This window comes from Melanerpes formicivorus, unplaced genomic scaffold (assembly GCF_026170545.1).
Source record: "Melanerpes formicivorus ecotype bairdi unplaced genomic scaffold, bMelFor1.0.p_v2 SCAF_9, whole genome shotgun sequence".
NCBI lineage: Eukaryota > Metazoa > Chordata > Aves > Piciformes > Picidae > Melanerpes > Melanerpes formicivorus.
Window position 1 is genome coordinate 11,980,128 of NW_027142361.1, and position 16,261 is coordinate 11,996,388.

Genomic DNA, 16,261 nt, shown 5'->3' on the forward strand with positions numbered 1-16,261 from the left:
ATCCATAATAATTGAAAATTGTATAATTTGTCCACAAGGGTGTCTGACAGTTACAATCTGTTCCAGTATTCCCTTTTGGATTTCTAGGGCTAATAAGGTATTAGGCATATCGGTGGAACCCGAGCCTTCTTGCCCTTGGATCCTGTTAGAAGTTTTAGGCACTCGGGACTCAGATGGTATTAGCTGAGCAATTTCTGTCCCAACAAGAGTGCTAACAGGAGGGGCAATGGTATAGAGCATAATTTTCATAGCCCAGTCATAATCAGAATGTATTGAACCAGGAATTATAAGGATGCCCTGTCTAGAGGTAGACAATCTGCCAATTAACAGAGCATAGGGTCTGTGACCCAAAGGACCGTGCCAATTGAACTCAACAATGCTTTGTGGATTAAAAGTGATATGCGGCTGTTGTCAGGTCCGCTATGCGCTGCCGGAGGGGGCTGAGGGGGGGAAGGGGGCGCAGTCCAAGCACCCTGGTTTGGTGTCATCGCGCGGGGTATATTCATGCTGCAGGAGCAGCTTCCCTGCCTGCCACAGTCTGGAGTAAAATGATTAGGTCTGTGACACTTTCGAGTCTGCCCAGCAGTCAGGCACTTTGATTTAAGGTACCTAGGTTGCTCAGAAGCATGATGATTTCCACCCAGGTTGTTTCCTTTGTGCGGTGGTCGTGCTGGTGGTTTCAAGACTGCTTCTATGGCCGTGGCTAGATACATTGCTGTTTGTCGATGCTTCATTCGTTGTGGCATCCAGCAGTCATGAGACAGTGGCACCTGTTGATAAAATGCTGAGAACCTGTTTAGTTTCTTCATTAGCATTGTCAAATGCCAAAATATCCAGCATTTTCACCTTCATATTGTGAGTCAGGTCTGAATTAATATTGAATGCCGTATGTAAGGTATCGACAAAGGAACCAAGTGGCCCTGTTAGACCCTGCTGAGTAGTGAAAAGCATAGGATCAGAGTTATTGTCCTGGATTCTGGACCACTCTTTGATCACTAAATCCTGACTTAATTGAAAAGCCTTATCAGGAAGCTGCAATTGCTGATATGATCTGGAAAAAGTCTCACCCCAATGAGACGGTTAGTGGTGACACCTTATAAAGAGTCTGCTGTCTGCCGGGGCGTGGCTTCCAAGGCATTTGCAAGTGAATTGCCACTTAATTGAGAAGTTGCAAGGCCTGAGGCAGTGTGACTTTCAAGTCTCTGCTTGCTGACAGGGGCTGAAACTCAGAGAGCACTGTCTTAGGATGTAACTTTTTTGTTGCAATCAGAATATCATCCATAGACTTATAGATGAGAAAGTCACAATGAGTCTATCTAAGTGGGAAGAGAGTGCCAGAGAATTCTGGCATGCCTTGAGGCTACCCATTGATATCAGTGGGTGGAGTCTGCCTTAATCGATGACTCAGTAGATGCAGACTTTGTTAAATCCTCCGTGTGTAAGCAAATTGTAAAGAAAACAATCCTTCAAATAAATAATAATCAGGTCCCAATTTGTGGGGACTGGGAGTTGGGAGGCCTGGTTGTAAGGCACCCATCTCCTCCATGATCGCTCTCAGACTACGTAATAAACACCATTTGCTGACATATGTGTGTCAAAAGGGTTTAACAAATGTGTTGAAAACAACTGAGCAGTTGTGTATCCTGACTGTAGCCCATAGGTAGCTATGGCTTGTCTAGCTTCCTTTAGCATTGTCAGTCCAGAGATTACCATAGTCATTGTTAACCTTCTACAGATTCTCCATCTGTGACTACGTTTCCCACAATACCTTTCCACCAGTGCAGCGGGACAGTTCCCTGTCCCTCCCACCTCCCGATCGCCCCATCAGGACTCAATTGGAACCTCCGTCAGAGTGCTATACTCTGCTGATAATGTCTGGAATGTAGGAGGCAGGGGGGGTGTAGCGCAGCTGAAACCGCTGGGGGGAAGGGTCCATTTCTGCCGCCGCCGTGGGGGCAGCCGCTGCCGGTGTCAGTGCTGGTATTGGCGGTGTGTCAGTCGATGCCGCCTTTATTGGAGCTGCCGGTACTCGTGGGGGCCATGGGGGGTGGCAGGAGGTGTGCCAGGAGAACTGCCGGGGTGTGGGGCGCTGCTGGGGTGGGCGCCGCCGGGCTGAGGGCTGCCGGGATGAGCACTGCTGGGGTGGGAACCGCGGGAGGGGTGTGGCCGCAAGAATGCTGCACTCACGAGCCTGCAAGCGCTCCATTATTTTTTTTTTTCCTAAGAGGAGTTGTAGGGCAGAGTCGGCACTGTCCGGCCTCCCAGCATCAGTCCTCTTGTCTTCCAAGTCCAAGCCGTCGCTGGCGGTATCAGAGGAAGATGTTGATGAAGGGGATCGGAAACGCCGAGCCACAGGTTTTGCCGCTTTTTTATGGGTTTCTCTGCTGGGTGCAGACGGCTGTGGTGGTGTCTAATAAAGATGGTGTGCTCACCAAGATGGCGGACGTGGCGTCTCCTCTCTCTAATTCTTCATACGTAGTGACCTCCATTTTGATTTCGCACGCATTATCAGTTCAATCAGGATTCGCTTCTGCCGCTATTGACGTGGCAGGACGGTAATAAGAGAGCCGCGATTCGTGTAGAAGGAGTAGCGGGCAATTGAAATTGTGAGGAGGATGCTGACGGAGCGGCAGACGATGTGCAGGGAGAGAGGAGGGGGGTGGAGGGCGGGGGGTGCCTTCCGAGTCTCCCTTTTTTGTCTCGGTTAGAACCAAATGCCGCAGCAGCTGAATCGGGAGTAGACTGCTCTGCTTTTTTCGATTGCAGTGTACGTGATGATCCGTCACACAGTGCTATAGCGAAAAGCTTCTTTTTTAAGTATGTAGCACCTCATCCCACATCTGGGTTGCAATTTCGTCCCGTGCTTTGGAAGTAAAAGCTTAATTGCCGTGGGGATGATTCTGGGCCCAGGCTAATAGCCCTTTTAAGATCCCAGAATTGCCAGTAATACCTCTCACGGAGAGGATAGGTGGAGGGCGTTTAGCACAGCCTCTTCTGTGGTGGCGTGCTGCCCCTTGCCCCTCCTCCGGTCGCTCACTGGGCCAGGGTGAGATTCACTTCCTTTTTGAGCATGCACTGCTAATTTTTCCAGCACCGGGGCAGTGCTATGTCGACCAGCTTTCTGTATCACTCGGACGTACCTCTTTATGCTGAGTTGATCAGTATCGTACTCCGTGGATCCCGCGAATCCATGTATGTTTGGGTGCCAGATATGGGCGACGGAGATTGGAATCAATACGGCTGACCAATATGATCGAGTATTGTTCCTTTATTGTTCCAGTATTGCAGGCCTATGGTGCAGGCCTATAGTGAGAGTATAGCACAGTTAATTGTGTAGAAGAAGAAGAGACAGTAAAGGCAGAAGTGCGTAGCAAGGGAACTTCTACAACTTATATAAACTTGGAGTGCCTTGTTGGCATGGCTTCATTGGTTCCCTATGAGTGACCACACATTGCACTACTATAGATTATTGGTCCAACTACTAACGACACGCAAGGTTTGTTGATGCAGGTGCATGTCCTGTTGTCCCAAGATAACTGTCCATGTTTATAGCTACCAGTGTCCTGTTTTAGTTACATGCTGCAGGCACAGCACTGTTTTGCTCCACTGCTAACTGGCTCTGCATTTATGCTGAGCATGGCCTACCACCATGTCAGGCTCTAGGCCTACACTGCCAGATTGCTCACACTGCTTGTCGCTGGCATTGCCACAGAGGTGTTGATCAAATGCCAGCTGAAGATGAGTCAGCATGTGCCCAGGTGGCCAAGAAGACCAACAGCATCCTAGCTTGTATAGTGATAGTGTGGTCAGCAGGACTAGGGCAGGGATTGTCCCCCTGTACTGGGCACTGGTGAGGCTCCACCTTGAATCCTGGATTGAGTTTTGGGCCCCTCACCCACAGAAAGACATGGAGGGGCTGGAGTGTGTCCAAAGAAAGGCAACAAATCTGGTGAAGTGTCTAGTGCACAAATCTTTTGAGGAGCTGCTGAAGGAGCTGTGGTTGTTTACTCTGAAGAAAAGGAGGCTGAGAGCATACCTTCTGGCTCTGTACAGCTCCCTGGAAGGAGGTTAGAGTGAGATGGGGGTTGGGCTTTTCTTCTAAGGAATAAGTGACAAGACAAGAGAAAACAGACTTAGGTTGTGCCAGGGAAGGTTTAGGTTGGACTTGGGGAAAAATTTCTTCCCTGAGAGGATTGTCAAGGCCTGGAATAGGCTGCCCAGGACAGTGATGGAGTCCCCATCCCTGGAGGGTTTGAACATCTGTGTAGCTGTGGTGCTGAGTGGCATGGTTTAGTGGTGACCTGGACGTGCTGGGGTGACAGTTGGATTCAATGACCTTGGAGGTCTTTTCCAGCCTAAATTATTCTATGATTCTCTGTTTTCCATGATGGAGCTCTCCATCCTCACAGCACACCCCAAAACTCCCTCAGTGGCATGGTCCCCCTCCAACTGACCTCTCCTTCTTTGCCTGGCAGGAATTTCTTGCGGAGTGTCCTGCTTGCTGGTGGCTCCAACAGTCCTTATGCCAAAGTGATGAAGGGACAGATCACTCTGTTCCAGGTTAGCCCTGGGGTACCCACCACAGAGCATCGCTGGTGGCTTGGATGGGGCTTGGATGGGACTTGGAATGGAACTTGGGTGGGGCTTGAAAGGGGCTCAGATGGAGCTTGGATAGAGCACAGATGGGCCTCTGGGAAAGCTTGGATAGGGCTTGGATGAGCCTCGGGCAGGACTTGGTCAGGGCTCAGGTGGAGCTTGGCTGGGGCTTGGGAAGAGGCAAAGGGGAGCAGGCTCCTAGATGGGCTGTGCTTTGTGTTGAGAGGCTCAGTTGAATGCCTGTGTGGATGTTTTCCAGCTCTTTCTGGAGATGGAGCAGGGCTGCCAGCAGCATGCCTCTGCCATGGGCATCACCTTGTCATCCACCTTCTCCATCACCAGAGCCTTTGAGGACATGTCAGCCAAGGGAACAGTCAATACTCCCCTTCTGCAGGCAGCCAGGGTGCTGTAGAGGAATGGTGGGTGATGGGGGGCTCTGGGGGAAGGATGCTGCTCCCCTACCTAGCAGGTGTCTTGGGGTCCCTGGTTGGTCCCACTATCAGGTCCCTTGTCAATCCCACTACAGAGATCCCTAATTGATCCCAGCCCGAGATCTTGGTTGGTCCCACCATTGGGTTCCTGATTTGTCCCACTTGGCTGAGCCCACCACAGGCTTCAATCCCACCAAGGGGCTCCCTGATTGGTCCTACCATGAGGAGCCTTGGTCAGTTCCACCATGGGGGTCCAGCTCAGTCCTCAGAATCTGGGTATGCCCAAACTCTGGCTCATCTTCCACTTGTGTTGGGTGGAAAGCTCTTCACAGAGAGAGTTGTTGGCCATTGGAATGTGCTGCCCAGGGAGGTGGTGGAGTCACCATCACTGGAGGTGTTCAAGAGGGGATTGGATGTGGCACTTGGTGCCATGGTTGAGTAGTCATGAGGTGTTGGGTGACAGGTTGGACTTGATGATCTTTGAAGTCTTTTCCAACCTAATTGATTCTGTGATTCTACAACCTTGGAAGCACAAATTTGGCACGAGCTCCTGCATGCCTTAATCTCTCACTGGGGTGTCCTGGTTTGGACAGAGCCTCCAAAAGCAGGGTGGGGAAGGTCTGAGGAACGTGGCTGAGGAGAGGAGGTGAAGCCAAAGGCTGTGCAGAGAGCTGGAGCAGCGCTGCTTGCTCTGCCCTCCCTTAGGATTCAAGACCTGTGTCCTGACCAACAACTGGGTGGATGACAGCAGCGGGCGCCTCTTCATGGCCACGCTGGTGAACCTGCTGCAGCAATACTTCAACCTGGTCATCGAGTCCTGCCACCTCGGGGTGCAGAAGCTGGACCCCAGGATCTACTCCTACGCCCTCAAGGTGCTGCAGGCCAAGCTGCAGGAGGTACAACCACTCCCCCATGCCAGGGCCTGGAGCATCCCTCTTGACCAGAGCCAGTGTCTTCCCTTGCCCAGGGTGCTGAGCCTGGCTCTCTCACTGTGTCTCTCCAGAGGGACCTTGACAGGCTGGACAGAGGGGCAGAGTCCAGCAGGATGGCATTCAACAAGTCCAAGTGCTGGGTGCTGCACTTTGGCCACAACAACCCCATGCAGTGCTACAGGCTGAGGTCAGAGTGGCTGGAGAGCAGCCAGGCAGAAAGGGACCTAGGGGTACTAGTTGAGAGTAGGCTGAACATGAGCCAGCAGTGTGCCCAGGTGGCCAACAAGGCCAATAGCATCCTGGCCTGTATCAGGAACAGTGGCCAGCAGGAGCAGGGAGGTCATTGTGGACCTGGTTAGGCCACACCTCGAGTACTGTGTCCAGTTCTGGGCCCCTCAGTTTAAGGAGGACATTGAGACACTTGAACGTGTCCAGAGAAGGGCAACAAGGCTGGGGAGGGGTTTGGAGCACAGCCCTATGAGGAGAGGCTGGGGGAACTGGGGTTGCTTAGCCTGGAGAAGAGGGGGCTCAGGGGTGACCTTCTTGCTGTCTACAACTACCTGAAGGGAGGTTGTAGCCAGGAGGGGGTTGGTCTCTTCTCCCAGGCAGCCAGCACCAGAACAAGAGGACACAGTCTCAAGCTGTGCCAGGGGAGGTTTAGACTGAAGGTGAGGAGAAAGTTCTTCACAGAGAGAGTTGTTTGCCATTGGAATGTGCTGCCCAGGGAGGTGATGGAGTCACCATCCCTGGAGGTGTTCAAAAAGGGATTGGATGTGGCACTTGAAGTCATGGTTTAGTAGTCATGAGGTGTTGGGTGACAGGTTGGACTTGATTATCTTTGAGGTCTTTTCCAACCTAATTGATTCTATGATTCTATCTCCAGGTGATCTTCCTGGATGACCTTGGGGAGAACTTGAAGCTGGCCTGGGAGATGGGCATGGCCACCATCCTCGTCAGGGACACGAGGACTGTGCTGAAAGAGCTGCAGGAGCTCTCAGGTGTCCAGGCATGTAGAGGTTCTCTGGGTCTTCACTAGCCCTGCTCTCCTGGGAATCCTGGCCCCATTCTGCACAGTCAGGAGGGATGGGTGTGGTGGGTTTGGAAGGGTAAGGCCGAGAAGCCTCCTCCCTTCCCCCTTGTAAGGTAAAAGGGGAAAAAAAATTGAAGGGAAAGGAAAAAAAACCCTCACAAGCTGAATTAGCAAAGCAGTGGAGCTATATTTACAAAGCAATGTAAGGTATGCAGGGGAATATTTACAAATTTACAATATCTACAATATATACAAAGATATACAACAGAGTAACACAGAAATGAGAGTGACCCCCCTCGGACAGAGAGGGGTTCCCCACCTCCGCTCTCCCCTCTCTCCCCCCTTTCCCCAGAATGGGATAGAAAGAGAAAGAAAAGAGAGGAAAAAAAAGTTAGAAGCAGTTCGTGTTAATTGGAAGGGTGTTAATATACCGGCCTTTATCTGTCTTCAAGGCCGAGGCCTTGGCAGAAAGCCCAGCACAGGCAGAGCTGCTGCACGAAGAAAAGGCGGAAGCAAGACTGACAGAAAAGTCGTGGAAATGTCCACTTCACTCCCAGTTCCGAAGGTGCTTCCTCCCACTCTCCCAATGAAATTAGTTTAGACTATTCCTTCCGTTTACCAACTTCCGTCCACCATATTCCCTTTCTTAAGGGGGCAACGTCAACCGGCCACAGTCCACCCCTTCTAAACAATTTCATTGGCTGTTCATACTGTCCATCCAATCCACAACGATATTTACAGTTCATGAGTAAAGTTCATAGTCCATTCCGGCTATGCTCAGATGTAGATGATTCAAAAGTCCAAGAAAATCAGAAAATGAGAAAAATGGAAAACAGTTCATTTCTTCACCGACGAAGCGAAGAAAAGGGAAACAGGGATTCTCAGGGTCTCTTAGTTGACTCAGGGCTCTCAGGGATCTCAGGGTTCGTGCACCGTAGATTCCTCGTTGGTTCTTCCTTTGGACGCGATGTAGCTGTGCAGCAGTTTGAAATTAACCTCTTTCAGCTAAAGTTAAATTTCTTTGCGGAATACACTGAATTTCACCATTCTCTTGCATTACCCAATAAGTGTGACCCGGACCTTCAGCTGAAACCACCCCTCGGACAGGTTTAGCCTCTCCTGAGGGTGAAAATACCCAAACAGTTTTACCTAACAGATTCTTTTCTCTAACAACAGGAACTCTATCACCTTCTACTTTCCGTAGCAAATCTGAATGTGCAGGTCCAGCTCGGTTCACTGAACCTCTACTATTTACCAGCCAGGTTGCTTGTGCTAAATGTTTTTCCCAGTTTTTCAAAGATCCACCTCCCATGGCTTTGAGAGTAGTCTTCAACAAACCGTTGTAGCGTTCAATCTTCCCTGAAGCTGGTGCATAGTAGGGAATGTGGAATATCCACTCAATACCGTGCTCTTTTGCCCAGTTCTTTACAAGGTTGTTCTTGAAATGAGTTCCGTTGTCTGACTCAATCCTCTCTGGAGTTCCGTGTCTCCACAGGATCTGTCTCTCCAGACCGAGAATGGTGTTGCGTGCAGTTGCATGTGGAACTGGATAAGTTTCCAACCATCCATTGTTTGCCTCTACCATAGTAAGCACATACTGCTTACCAGAACGAGAACGTGGTAGAGTGATGTAGTCAATCTGCCAAGCTTCACCATACTTGTACTTGGACCATCTGTCACCATACCACAAGGGCTTAAGTCGTTTTGCCTGCTTAATAGCAGCACAAATGTCACAGTCCTGGATGACTTGTGTGATAGCATCCATGGAAATGTCTATGGATCTGTCACGAGCCCATTGGTATGTTGCATCTCTGCCTTGATGTCCTGACGAATCATGAGCCCACCGAGCTAAGAATATCTCACCTCGGTGTTTCCAGTCAAGATCAAGATTAGAGTCCATGTCTACTTGAGAAACTCTTGCAGCTAGATCTGCCTGATGGTTGTGTTGATGTTCCTCAGTAGCTTTGCTCTTAGGAATGTGAGCATCGATGTGTCTCACTTTCACTGGAATTCTCTCGATTCGATCAGCAATGTCCTGCCACAGGTTGGCTGCCCAAATGGGTTTTCCTTTTCTCTGCCAACCACTCTTCTTCCAGTTCTTTAGCCAACCCCATAGAGCATTGGCTACCATCCATGAGTCGGTGTAGAGATAAAGCTTTGGCCATCTCTCACGTTCAGCCACGTCGAGAGCTAGCTGGACAGCTTTTACCTCTGCGAACTGACTGGATTCTCCTTCTCCATCTTTCGCCTCTGCAACTCGGCGTGTTGGACTCCACACTGCAGACTTCCACCTTCACTTGTTTCCAACAAGACGACAGGAACCGTCTGTGAACAAAGCATATTTCTTTTCATCATCAGAAAGGTCATTGTAAGGAGGAGCTTCCTCAGCACGAGTTACTTTCTCCTCTGGAGGTTTGGCACAGTTGGTACCTTCAGGCCAACTTGAGATCACCTCCACTAGACCAGGTCTTTCAATATTTCCCATTCGAGCTCTCTGTGTTATCAGAGCCATCCACTTAGACCAGGTTGAGTCTGTGGCATGATGTGGTGTGGAGCCCTTGCCTTTGAACATCCAATTCAAAACTGGTAATCTGGGAGCTAAGAGAAGTTGTGATTCAGTTCCAATCACTTCAGAATATGCTTTTACTCCTTCATAGGCAGCTAAGATTTCTTTCTCTGTTGGAGTATAATTAGCCTCTGAACCTGTGTAACCTCGACTCCAGAAACCAAGAGGTCGTCCACGTGTCTCACCTGGAGCTTTTTGCCACAAGCACCAGGTTGGACCATTGTCACTCGCAGCCGTGTACAAAATGTTCTTAATGTCTGGACCATCTCGGACAGGTCCCAGACCCATTGCTTGAATTACTTCTTGCTTTATCTGGTCAAAGGCTGCTTGTTGTTCAGGTCCCCAGTGGAAATGGTTTCTCTTTCGAGTTACATCATACAGAGGTTTCACAATCTGACTGTATCCAGGAATGTGCAGTCTCCAAAATCCCACTATCCCCAAGAAACGTAGGGTCTCTTGCTTGTTTGTGGGACTTGCCATGGTAGAGACTCTATTTACCACATCCACTGGAATGTGTCGGCGTCCATCCTGCCACCGCACTCCCAGAAATTGAATCTCTGTGGTAGGTCCTTTCACCTTGTCTCGCTTGATGGCAAAACCTGCATTCAGAAGAATGTCAATGATTTTGTTGCCTTTCTCGAAGACTTCCTCAGCAGTTTTACCCCAGACGATGATATCATCGATGAACTGGATGTGTTCTGGAGCACCTCCTTTCTCCAGAGCATCGTGGATCACTGCATGACAGATGCTTGAGCTGTGGATCCAGCCCATTGGCAGCCTGTTGAAAGTGTACTGGATTCCTCTCCAGGTGAAAGCAAACTGAGGCCTGCATTCCTCTGCTATGGGAATAGAGAAAAATGCATTAGCAATATCTATGGTAGCATACCATTTGGCCTCTTTGGATTCCAGCTCATACTGGAGTTCCATCATGTCTGGTGCTGCTGCACTCATAGGTGGTGTCACTTCGTTTAGGGCTCGGTAGTCTACCGTCAGACGCCAGTCTCCATTCTGCTTCCGCACAGGCCACACTGGACTGTTGAAAGGTGAATGAGTTTTGCTGACGACTTTCTGACTCTCCAACTGACAAATCAGATTCTGAATGGGCAACAAAGAGTCACGGTTGGTTCTGTATTGTCTGTGATGCACAGTCTGAGAAGCAACCGGCAATTTAATGTCCTGTATCTTATGTTGTCCCACAACTGCAGATTCATCAGAAAGTTCAGGTCTGGCAGACAGCTTCAATTTTTGTCCATCAATTTCTATAGAAGCTACTCCAAAATCCCATTTGTAACCTCTAGGGTCTTTGAAACGCCCTTCTCTCAGAAAATCAATTCCCAAAATACAAGGTGCGTCAGGTCCGGTCACAACTGTATGCTTCCTCCATTGTTTACCAGTTAAACTTATATTAACCTCTACCTTACTTAACTCTTGAGATCCACCAGTGACTCCCAGAATAATTATAGACTCTGATCCCTGATAATTTGATGGTATTATGGTGCACTGAGCTCCTGTGTCAACCAAGGCCCTGTACTTCTGAAATTGTGAAGTGCCAGGCCACTGGATGTACACATCCCAATAGATTCTATTATCTCTGTTATCCCTCTCCTCCCCCTGGCGGGAGGCAGGGCACCCCTAGTTATGGGGAACATGCGCACATGTGCATTGCACATATTGTGCAGGGTTATAACTTTGCATATTATAACTGGAGCCACTGTTAAAGCTACTATGGTTGTTCTGGGGAACTGTGGAAGTAACAGCTACCCTTCTGGTATTGCTACCTCGGGTTCTGCCACTTTGCAATTCCCTCAGTCTCCTGAAAAGATTAGAAGTTGGTTGGCCATCCCAGCGGTTCATGTTCTCACCAAACTGATCACGCAGAGTTATCCAAATAGTTCTACGTGATTGTCTTGGTGGTCTGTTTTGGAATGACCTGTTTTGGAATGTCCTGTTTTGGAATGACCTCCTTGGAGGACGTGTATTCCTCACTGATGAGACTTGTACCCACCTGGAGGAAGAATTGAAATTATCCTTTTGTGCCAATTGGGATATGGAATCTTTCAGATCCTTCATGCAATTCTCAATTTTTCCAGACAAAATTTCAATGGCCGAAACCAAAGAACCACGTGTCATGCTATCCTCCAATTGTCTCATTTGATCACTGAATTGGCCAACCGTAGGTGAAGTTCCACCATAACTTCTTGACACAATTCTGCTTGCCAGAATGTTTGCATAATTAGAAGGAGCAAGTTTGATGATCTTTTTAGCAAGACCAATACCCACAGGTATGTCATCAGGATTCAGAGTTTCATGTTCACCATAGAGTAGCTCTCTAACAGCAAATTCTCTCAAGCGCTTAATTCCCTCATCTATGGTAGTCCAGGGTTTAGGATTCCATGGGAGATCATCTCGGGAAGGGTATCTCAGGGCAACCGCCATTAAAAGGCGTATCCACAGATTAACCTTACCGAGAGCTTCGCCTAGATGTCTATCTATTCCATTGTCCCTTGAGAGAGTTCCTAACTGAGCTGCTGAATTGTCTCCAACTCTTAGAGCTGAAGCACCTGTATCATAACACCTACTAAGCCAAGCTAGAACTGGCTCCTTATCTGCCCTGGTGAAATCTTTACGGACATTTCGCAATTCCTCGCGGGGCGAAGAACAGTCCGTAATATCATCTTCATCTTCATCTCCCTGAATTCTTTGCCCATAAAATCCTGCTGTCATTCTCCTAAGGATCTCTTTAAGCTGAGAACCACCTTTGCCAGCTGCCTTCCTAACTTCATCTCTATCCTGCTTTGATCTCACTAGGTTAGCTAGATCTTTAAAACAAACCTTCTCTTCCTCCTGAGCAGGATCTTTTAGAGTAGAGGGCCCCTCACCAGGATCAGTCTCCAACTCCTCTTCTTCTCCATATTTGCCCTTTGCACCTCTAGTCTTTAAAGGAGCCACCTTAACTGGAGCTGTGTTTGAATTTACAGCCACCTTAATAGAAGCTGACAAGTCCTGAGATAAATCAGCTGCTGGGGCAGTGACTTCCGGTCCCACTGAGGGAGTGGGTGGAAGTGATGTTGCTCCGTTAATGGCCAATGGAGAAGAAGAAGAAGGAGAAGGAGTGGGAGAAGGAGTAGGTGCCATGTTGATACCAGCCGATGCCCTTGGCTGCTTGCTAGAATCAGCAAAGTCATTTAGAGCTGCTTTACCAATTAACTTTTTAGCCTTCTTTTTAACTGACACGGGTTCTCCACAGTCCTCATCACTAGATGACTCTGGGACTGATCGAGAGCCACGGCGTTTTCTTTTTGATCTAGTTTTAATAACAAAACAAGCTCTGGACACCTTTCTCTCTCGCCGTAAAGAAATCAGGAGATACACGATAATTATCACCAGCAGCAGAATTATAGACATGAAATAAATCACCTTTGGATCCCAGGCATCACCTAAAGTTACTCTCTCCTCAGGCGGAATCTTAAAACCCTTTATCTCAATTGGGAGAGTGGTGGAGGTAACATTCCTGTATCTCACTGGCCATAAGATATTAATACATTTTCCATACCATAATTTAACTCTATACATAACCCACATATAAATTGTCCACACCAAATATTTACCCAGGTAATCCAAAATCAAACCCAAACAATATCTGTAAACCAGAGCCCCAAAAATTGAAAAGAACAATCGCTCCACAAACCACAATACCTTCATGTTTGCTAATTCAGCTGGAAAACACTAAATCAATCAAATAATAAATTAAACTAATTATCTGCCACACGTTGGGTACGCTAATAAAAAAAATGTGGTGGGTTTGGAAGGGTAAGGCCGAGAAGCCTCCTCCCTTCCCCCTTGTAAGGTAAAAGGGAAAAAAAAATTGAAGGGAAAGGAAAAAAAAACCTCACAAGCTGAATTAGCAAAGCAGTGGAGCTATATTTACAAAGCAATGTAAGGTATGCAGGGGAATATTTACAAATTTACAATATCTACAATATATACAAAGATATACAACAGAGTAACACAGAAATGAGAGTGACCCCCCTCGGACAGAGAGGGGTTCCCCACCTCCGCTCTCCCCTCTCTCCCCCCTTTCCCCAGAATGGGATAGAAAGAGAAAGAAAAGAGAGGAAAAAAAAGTTAGAAGCAGTTCGTGTTAATTGGAAGGGTGTTAATATACCGGCCTTTATCTGTCTTCAAGGCCGAGGCCTTGGCAGAAAGCCCAGCACAGGCAGAGCTGCTGCACGAAGAAAAGGCGGAAGCAAGACTGACAGAAAAGTCGTGGAAATGTCCACTTCACTCCCAGTTCCGAAGGTGCTTCCTCCCACTCTCCCAATGAAATTAGTTTAGACTATTCCTTCCGTTTACCAACTTCCGTCCACCATATTCCCTTTCTTAAGGGGGCAACGTCAACCGGCCACAATGGGCTTTGTTCTTTTGGGCCTTGCTGTGATGTGGTTCTGGCACAGGACCTGCAGGAAGTGAATGGGATGGGGGCTGTGATCTTCTGTACACCCTCCCTGGCCCCAAATAACCTCATCCCCCATGTCCATCTCAAACTCCAGGGTGTGCCACTAGCAGCAGGCTGGAGGGGGTAACCCATGGAGCTCCAGGCTTGCTCAGGAGCTGCTCACCCTGTGCTCCTCACCCCACTGCTTCTCACACAAGAGGAGCCCCTGCCAACCGTGTGTGACCCAGCTGCTGTGACCCATGGATACGTGCCCATCAGGGTAGGACAAAGGGTGGCAAGCTGTCCTCAAGCTTGAGGGGGGAGAGAGGAGAGGGAAGACAGGAATCCTGGGGAGGGTCTTGAGTCCCTTGCAAGGATGTGCCAGCTGAGGGGTGGCTTGTTAGGTTGTCCATCCTCCTTCATGGGGCTACTCTTGATGAGGGATGCTGAGCTCTTCCATGATTCAGGTCTTCTCCATCCACTCCATGAGTCAAAATGTGGCTTCAGGAGGTTGTTCTGGAGTGGGTGGTGGGCTCCCACACCTGGTGACCAGCAGTGGGTGGAGGGTTGCAGGGTGGAGCCATGCCACCCCCATCTGATGAGGGTTCTCTATCCCTTCCAGCCTGGTGTCCAGCTGCACTTTGTGGAGGTGGGACATGGCCCTGTGGTCTGCCTCTGCCATGGCTTCCCTGAGTCCTGGCTCTCCTGGCGCTACTAGGTGATGGAGGAGATGAGGAGGAGGATAGACCATGGGATCTGGGTGTGATCCCATGGTCTGTCATGGTCACCATGGTCACCAGTCCATGTCTTCTCTCCTGGAGATGTCTCCAGCCATACTGGAGTGGGCAGATGGGTGCTGGCAGCAGGGCAGAGGGAGGTCCAAGGGGTGCCTGCATCCTTTGGAGGCTGTTCTTATCTGTTCTAGATCCCAGCTTTGGCTGGAGATGAAGGGCTATGGGGAGTCCACAGCCCCACCAGGTGAGCTGGGTTTATTGAACTGTAGGTGGGATGGGAGTCATACAGGGCTGGAGCTGCCAACCCCAAAACCAAGACCTAGGAGGGAATGGTTGGAGGAGTCCTTTCCTGGTGGGTGGAAGCTGTTCTGCTGCTCCTGCAGCCCTGTCAGCTTAGACAGGTGCAAAAGACATCAGTAGAAATGTGTGGAGGTTAAAATGATGGTGGTTGTGTCTTCCATGCAGATATCAAAGAATATTCCCAGGAGCAGATCTGCAAGGTGAGAAGCTGCAAGTTACAAACCTGGGCAGGATGAGTGTGGGAGGGGAGAGTGCTTCAGCCTGGTAGGGCATGGTCCTCAGCAGCTTCGTCGAGCAGCTTCCTCGAGACAGCACCCAGACCAGCAACCGCCGGGGACCAGCCACTGCTCTCCTTTTCGGGCTGCGGGAATCGCCATCGCTGCCGAGTTTTGCCGCGGGGAAGGAGCAGCCGCTCTTTCACGTGGTCAGACTCGTGATTCCAGCGGCGGGAGCGGCTGAATTTAAAAGGCTCTGCTGCGGCTCGGGGGGTTCACTTCGTCGGGCAGCCCGTATTCTCTTGTACGCTCACGCGCCACCCTTTTTTTTTTTTTTAAATTTTTTTTTTGTTTGTTTTTGTTTTTGTTTTTGTTTTTAAATTGGCAGTAGGTGCTGTGGCCAGGGACAGCCATGGTTGTAACTCGCAGCAAAATCTCCCTAAAAAAATCAGTGTCAACCCAGACCGAGGTAGAACAGAAGCAGGTAGCTGTCCAGGTATCTGGCTGTAGAGAATGCTGGAGCCTGGCCCTTGCGACGCAGGGTAGTGGGGGCAACTCTTGTATAAGGTGTGAGCAGGTTGACTATCTGCTTAATATGGTGGCCAGACTGAGGGATAAGTTTGCTAGCCTTAGAAATGTAAGGAAATGTAGGAAAGAGATGAACCAGAGGAGGAAGGAGATGGACCAAAGGAGGAAAGAGGTGAATCAGAATCAGAAGAGGAAAGAGTTGAATCGGAGTAAGCAGGCTCTGCAGGCTCCCCCAGCAGAAGCTGGTTATTCAAAAAGCAGAGGTGAATGGACGCAGGTTACTCTCAAAAGACGCAAAGTTAAACCTCCTTGCCTCCCCTCACCTTCCCCGCTGCTCTTAGAAAACAGATATGGAGCACTGGAAATTGAGGGTGAGGTGGTCCTGATGCCGGAGGACACACCATCTGGGGTTCTCCCTAAGGCTAAGCAGCCTAAGATTAAACAGCCTAAGGCAAAGCAGCCTAAGGTCAAACAGTCTTCTGCTGGCATCAGGA

General features: G+C 49.2%; 1 protein-coding gene across 1 annotated transcript in view; it reads left to right on the forward strand.

Annotated features, from left to right (window-relative positions):
• Positions 1–16,261, forward strand: part of EPHX2 (epoxide hydrolase 2) — a 54,264-nt gene that overhangs the window by 18,623 nt on the left and 19,380 nt on the right. The window contains 8 exon segments of the mRNA XM_068142912.1: positions 4,476–4,560; positions 4,856–5,015; positions 5,733–5,923; positions 6,843–6,964; positions 14,195–14,270; positions 14,613–14,752; positions 14,916–14,968; positions 15,190–15,224. Coding sequence (XP_067999013.1) covers positions 4,476–4,560; positions 4,856–5,015; positions 5,733–5,923; positions 6,843–6,964; positions 14,195–14,270; positions 14,613–14,752; positions 14,916–14,968; positions 15,190–15,224 — 862 coding nt within the window.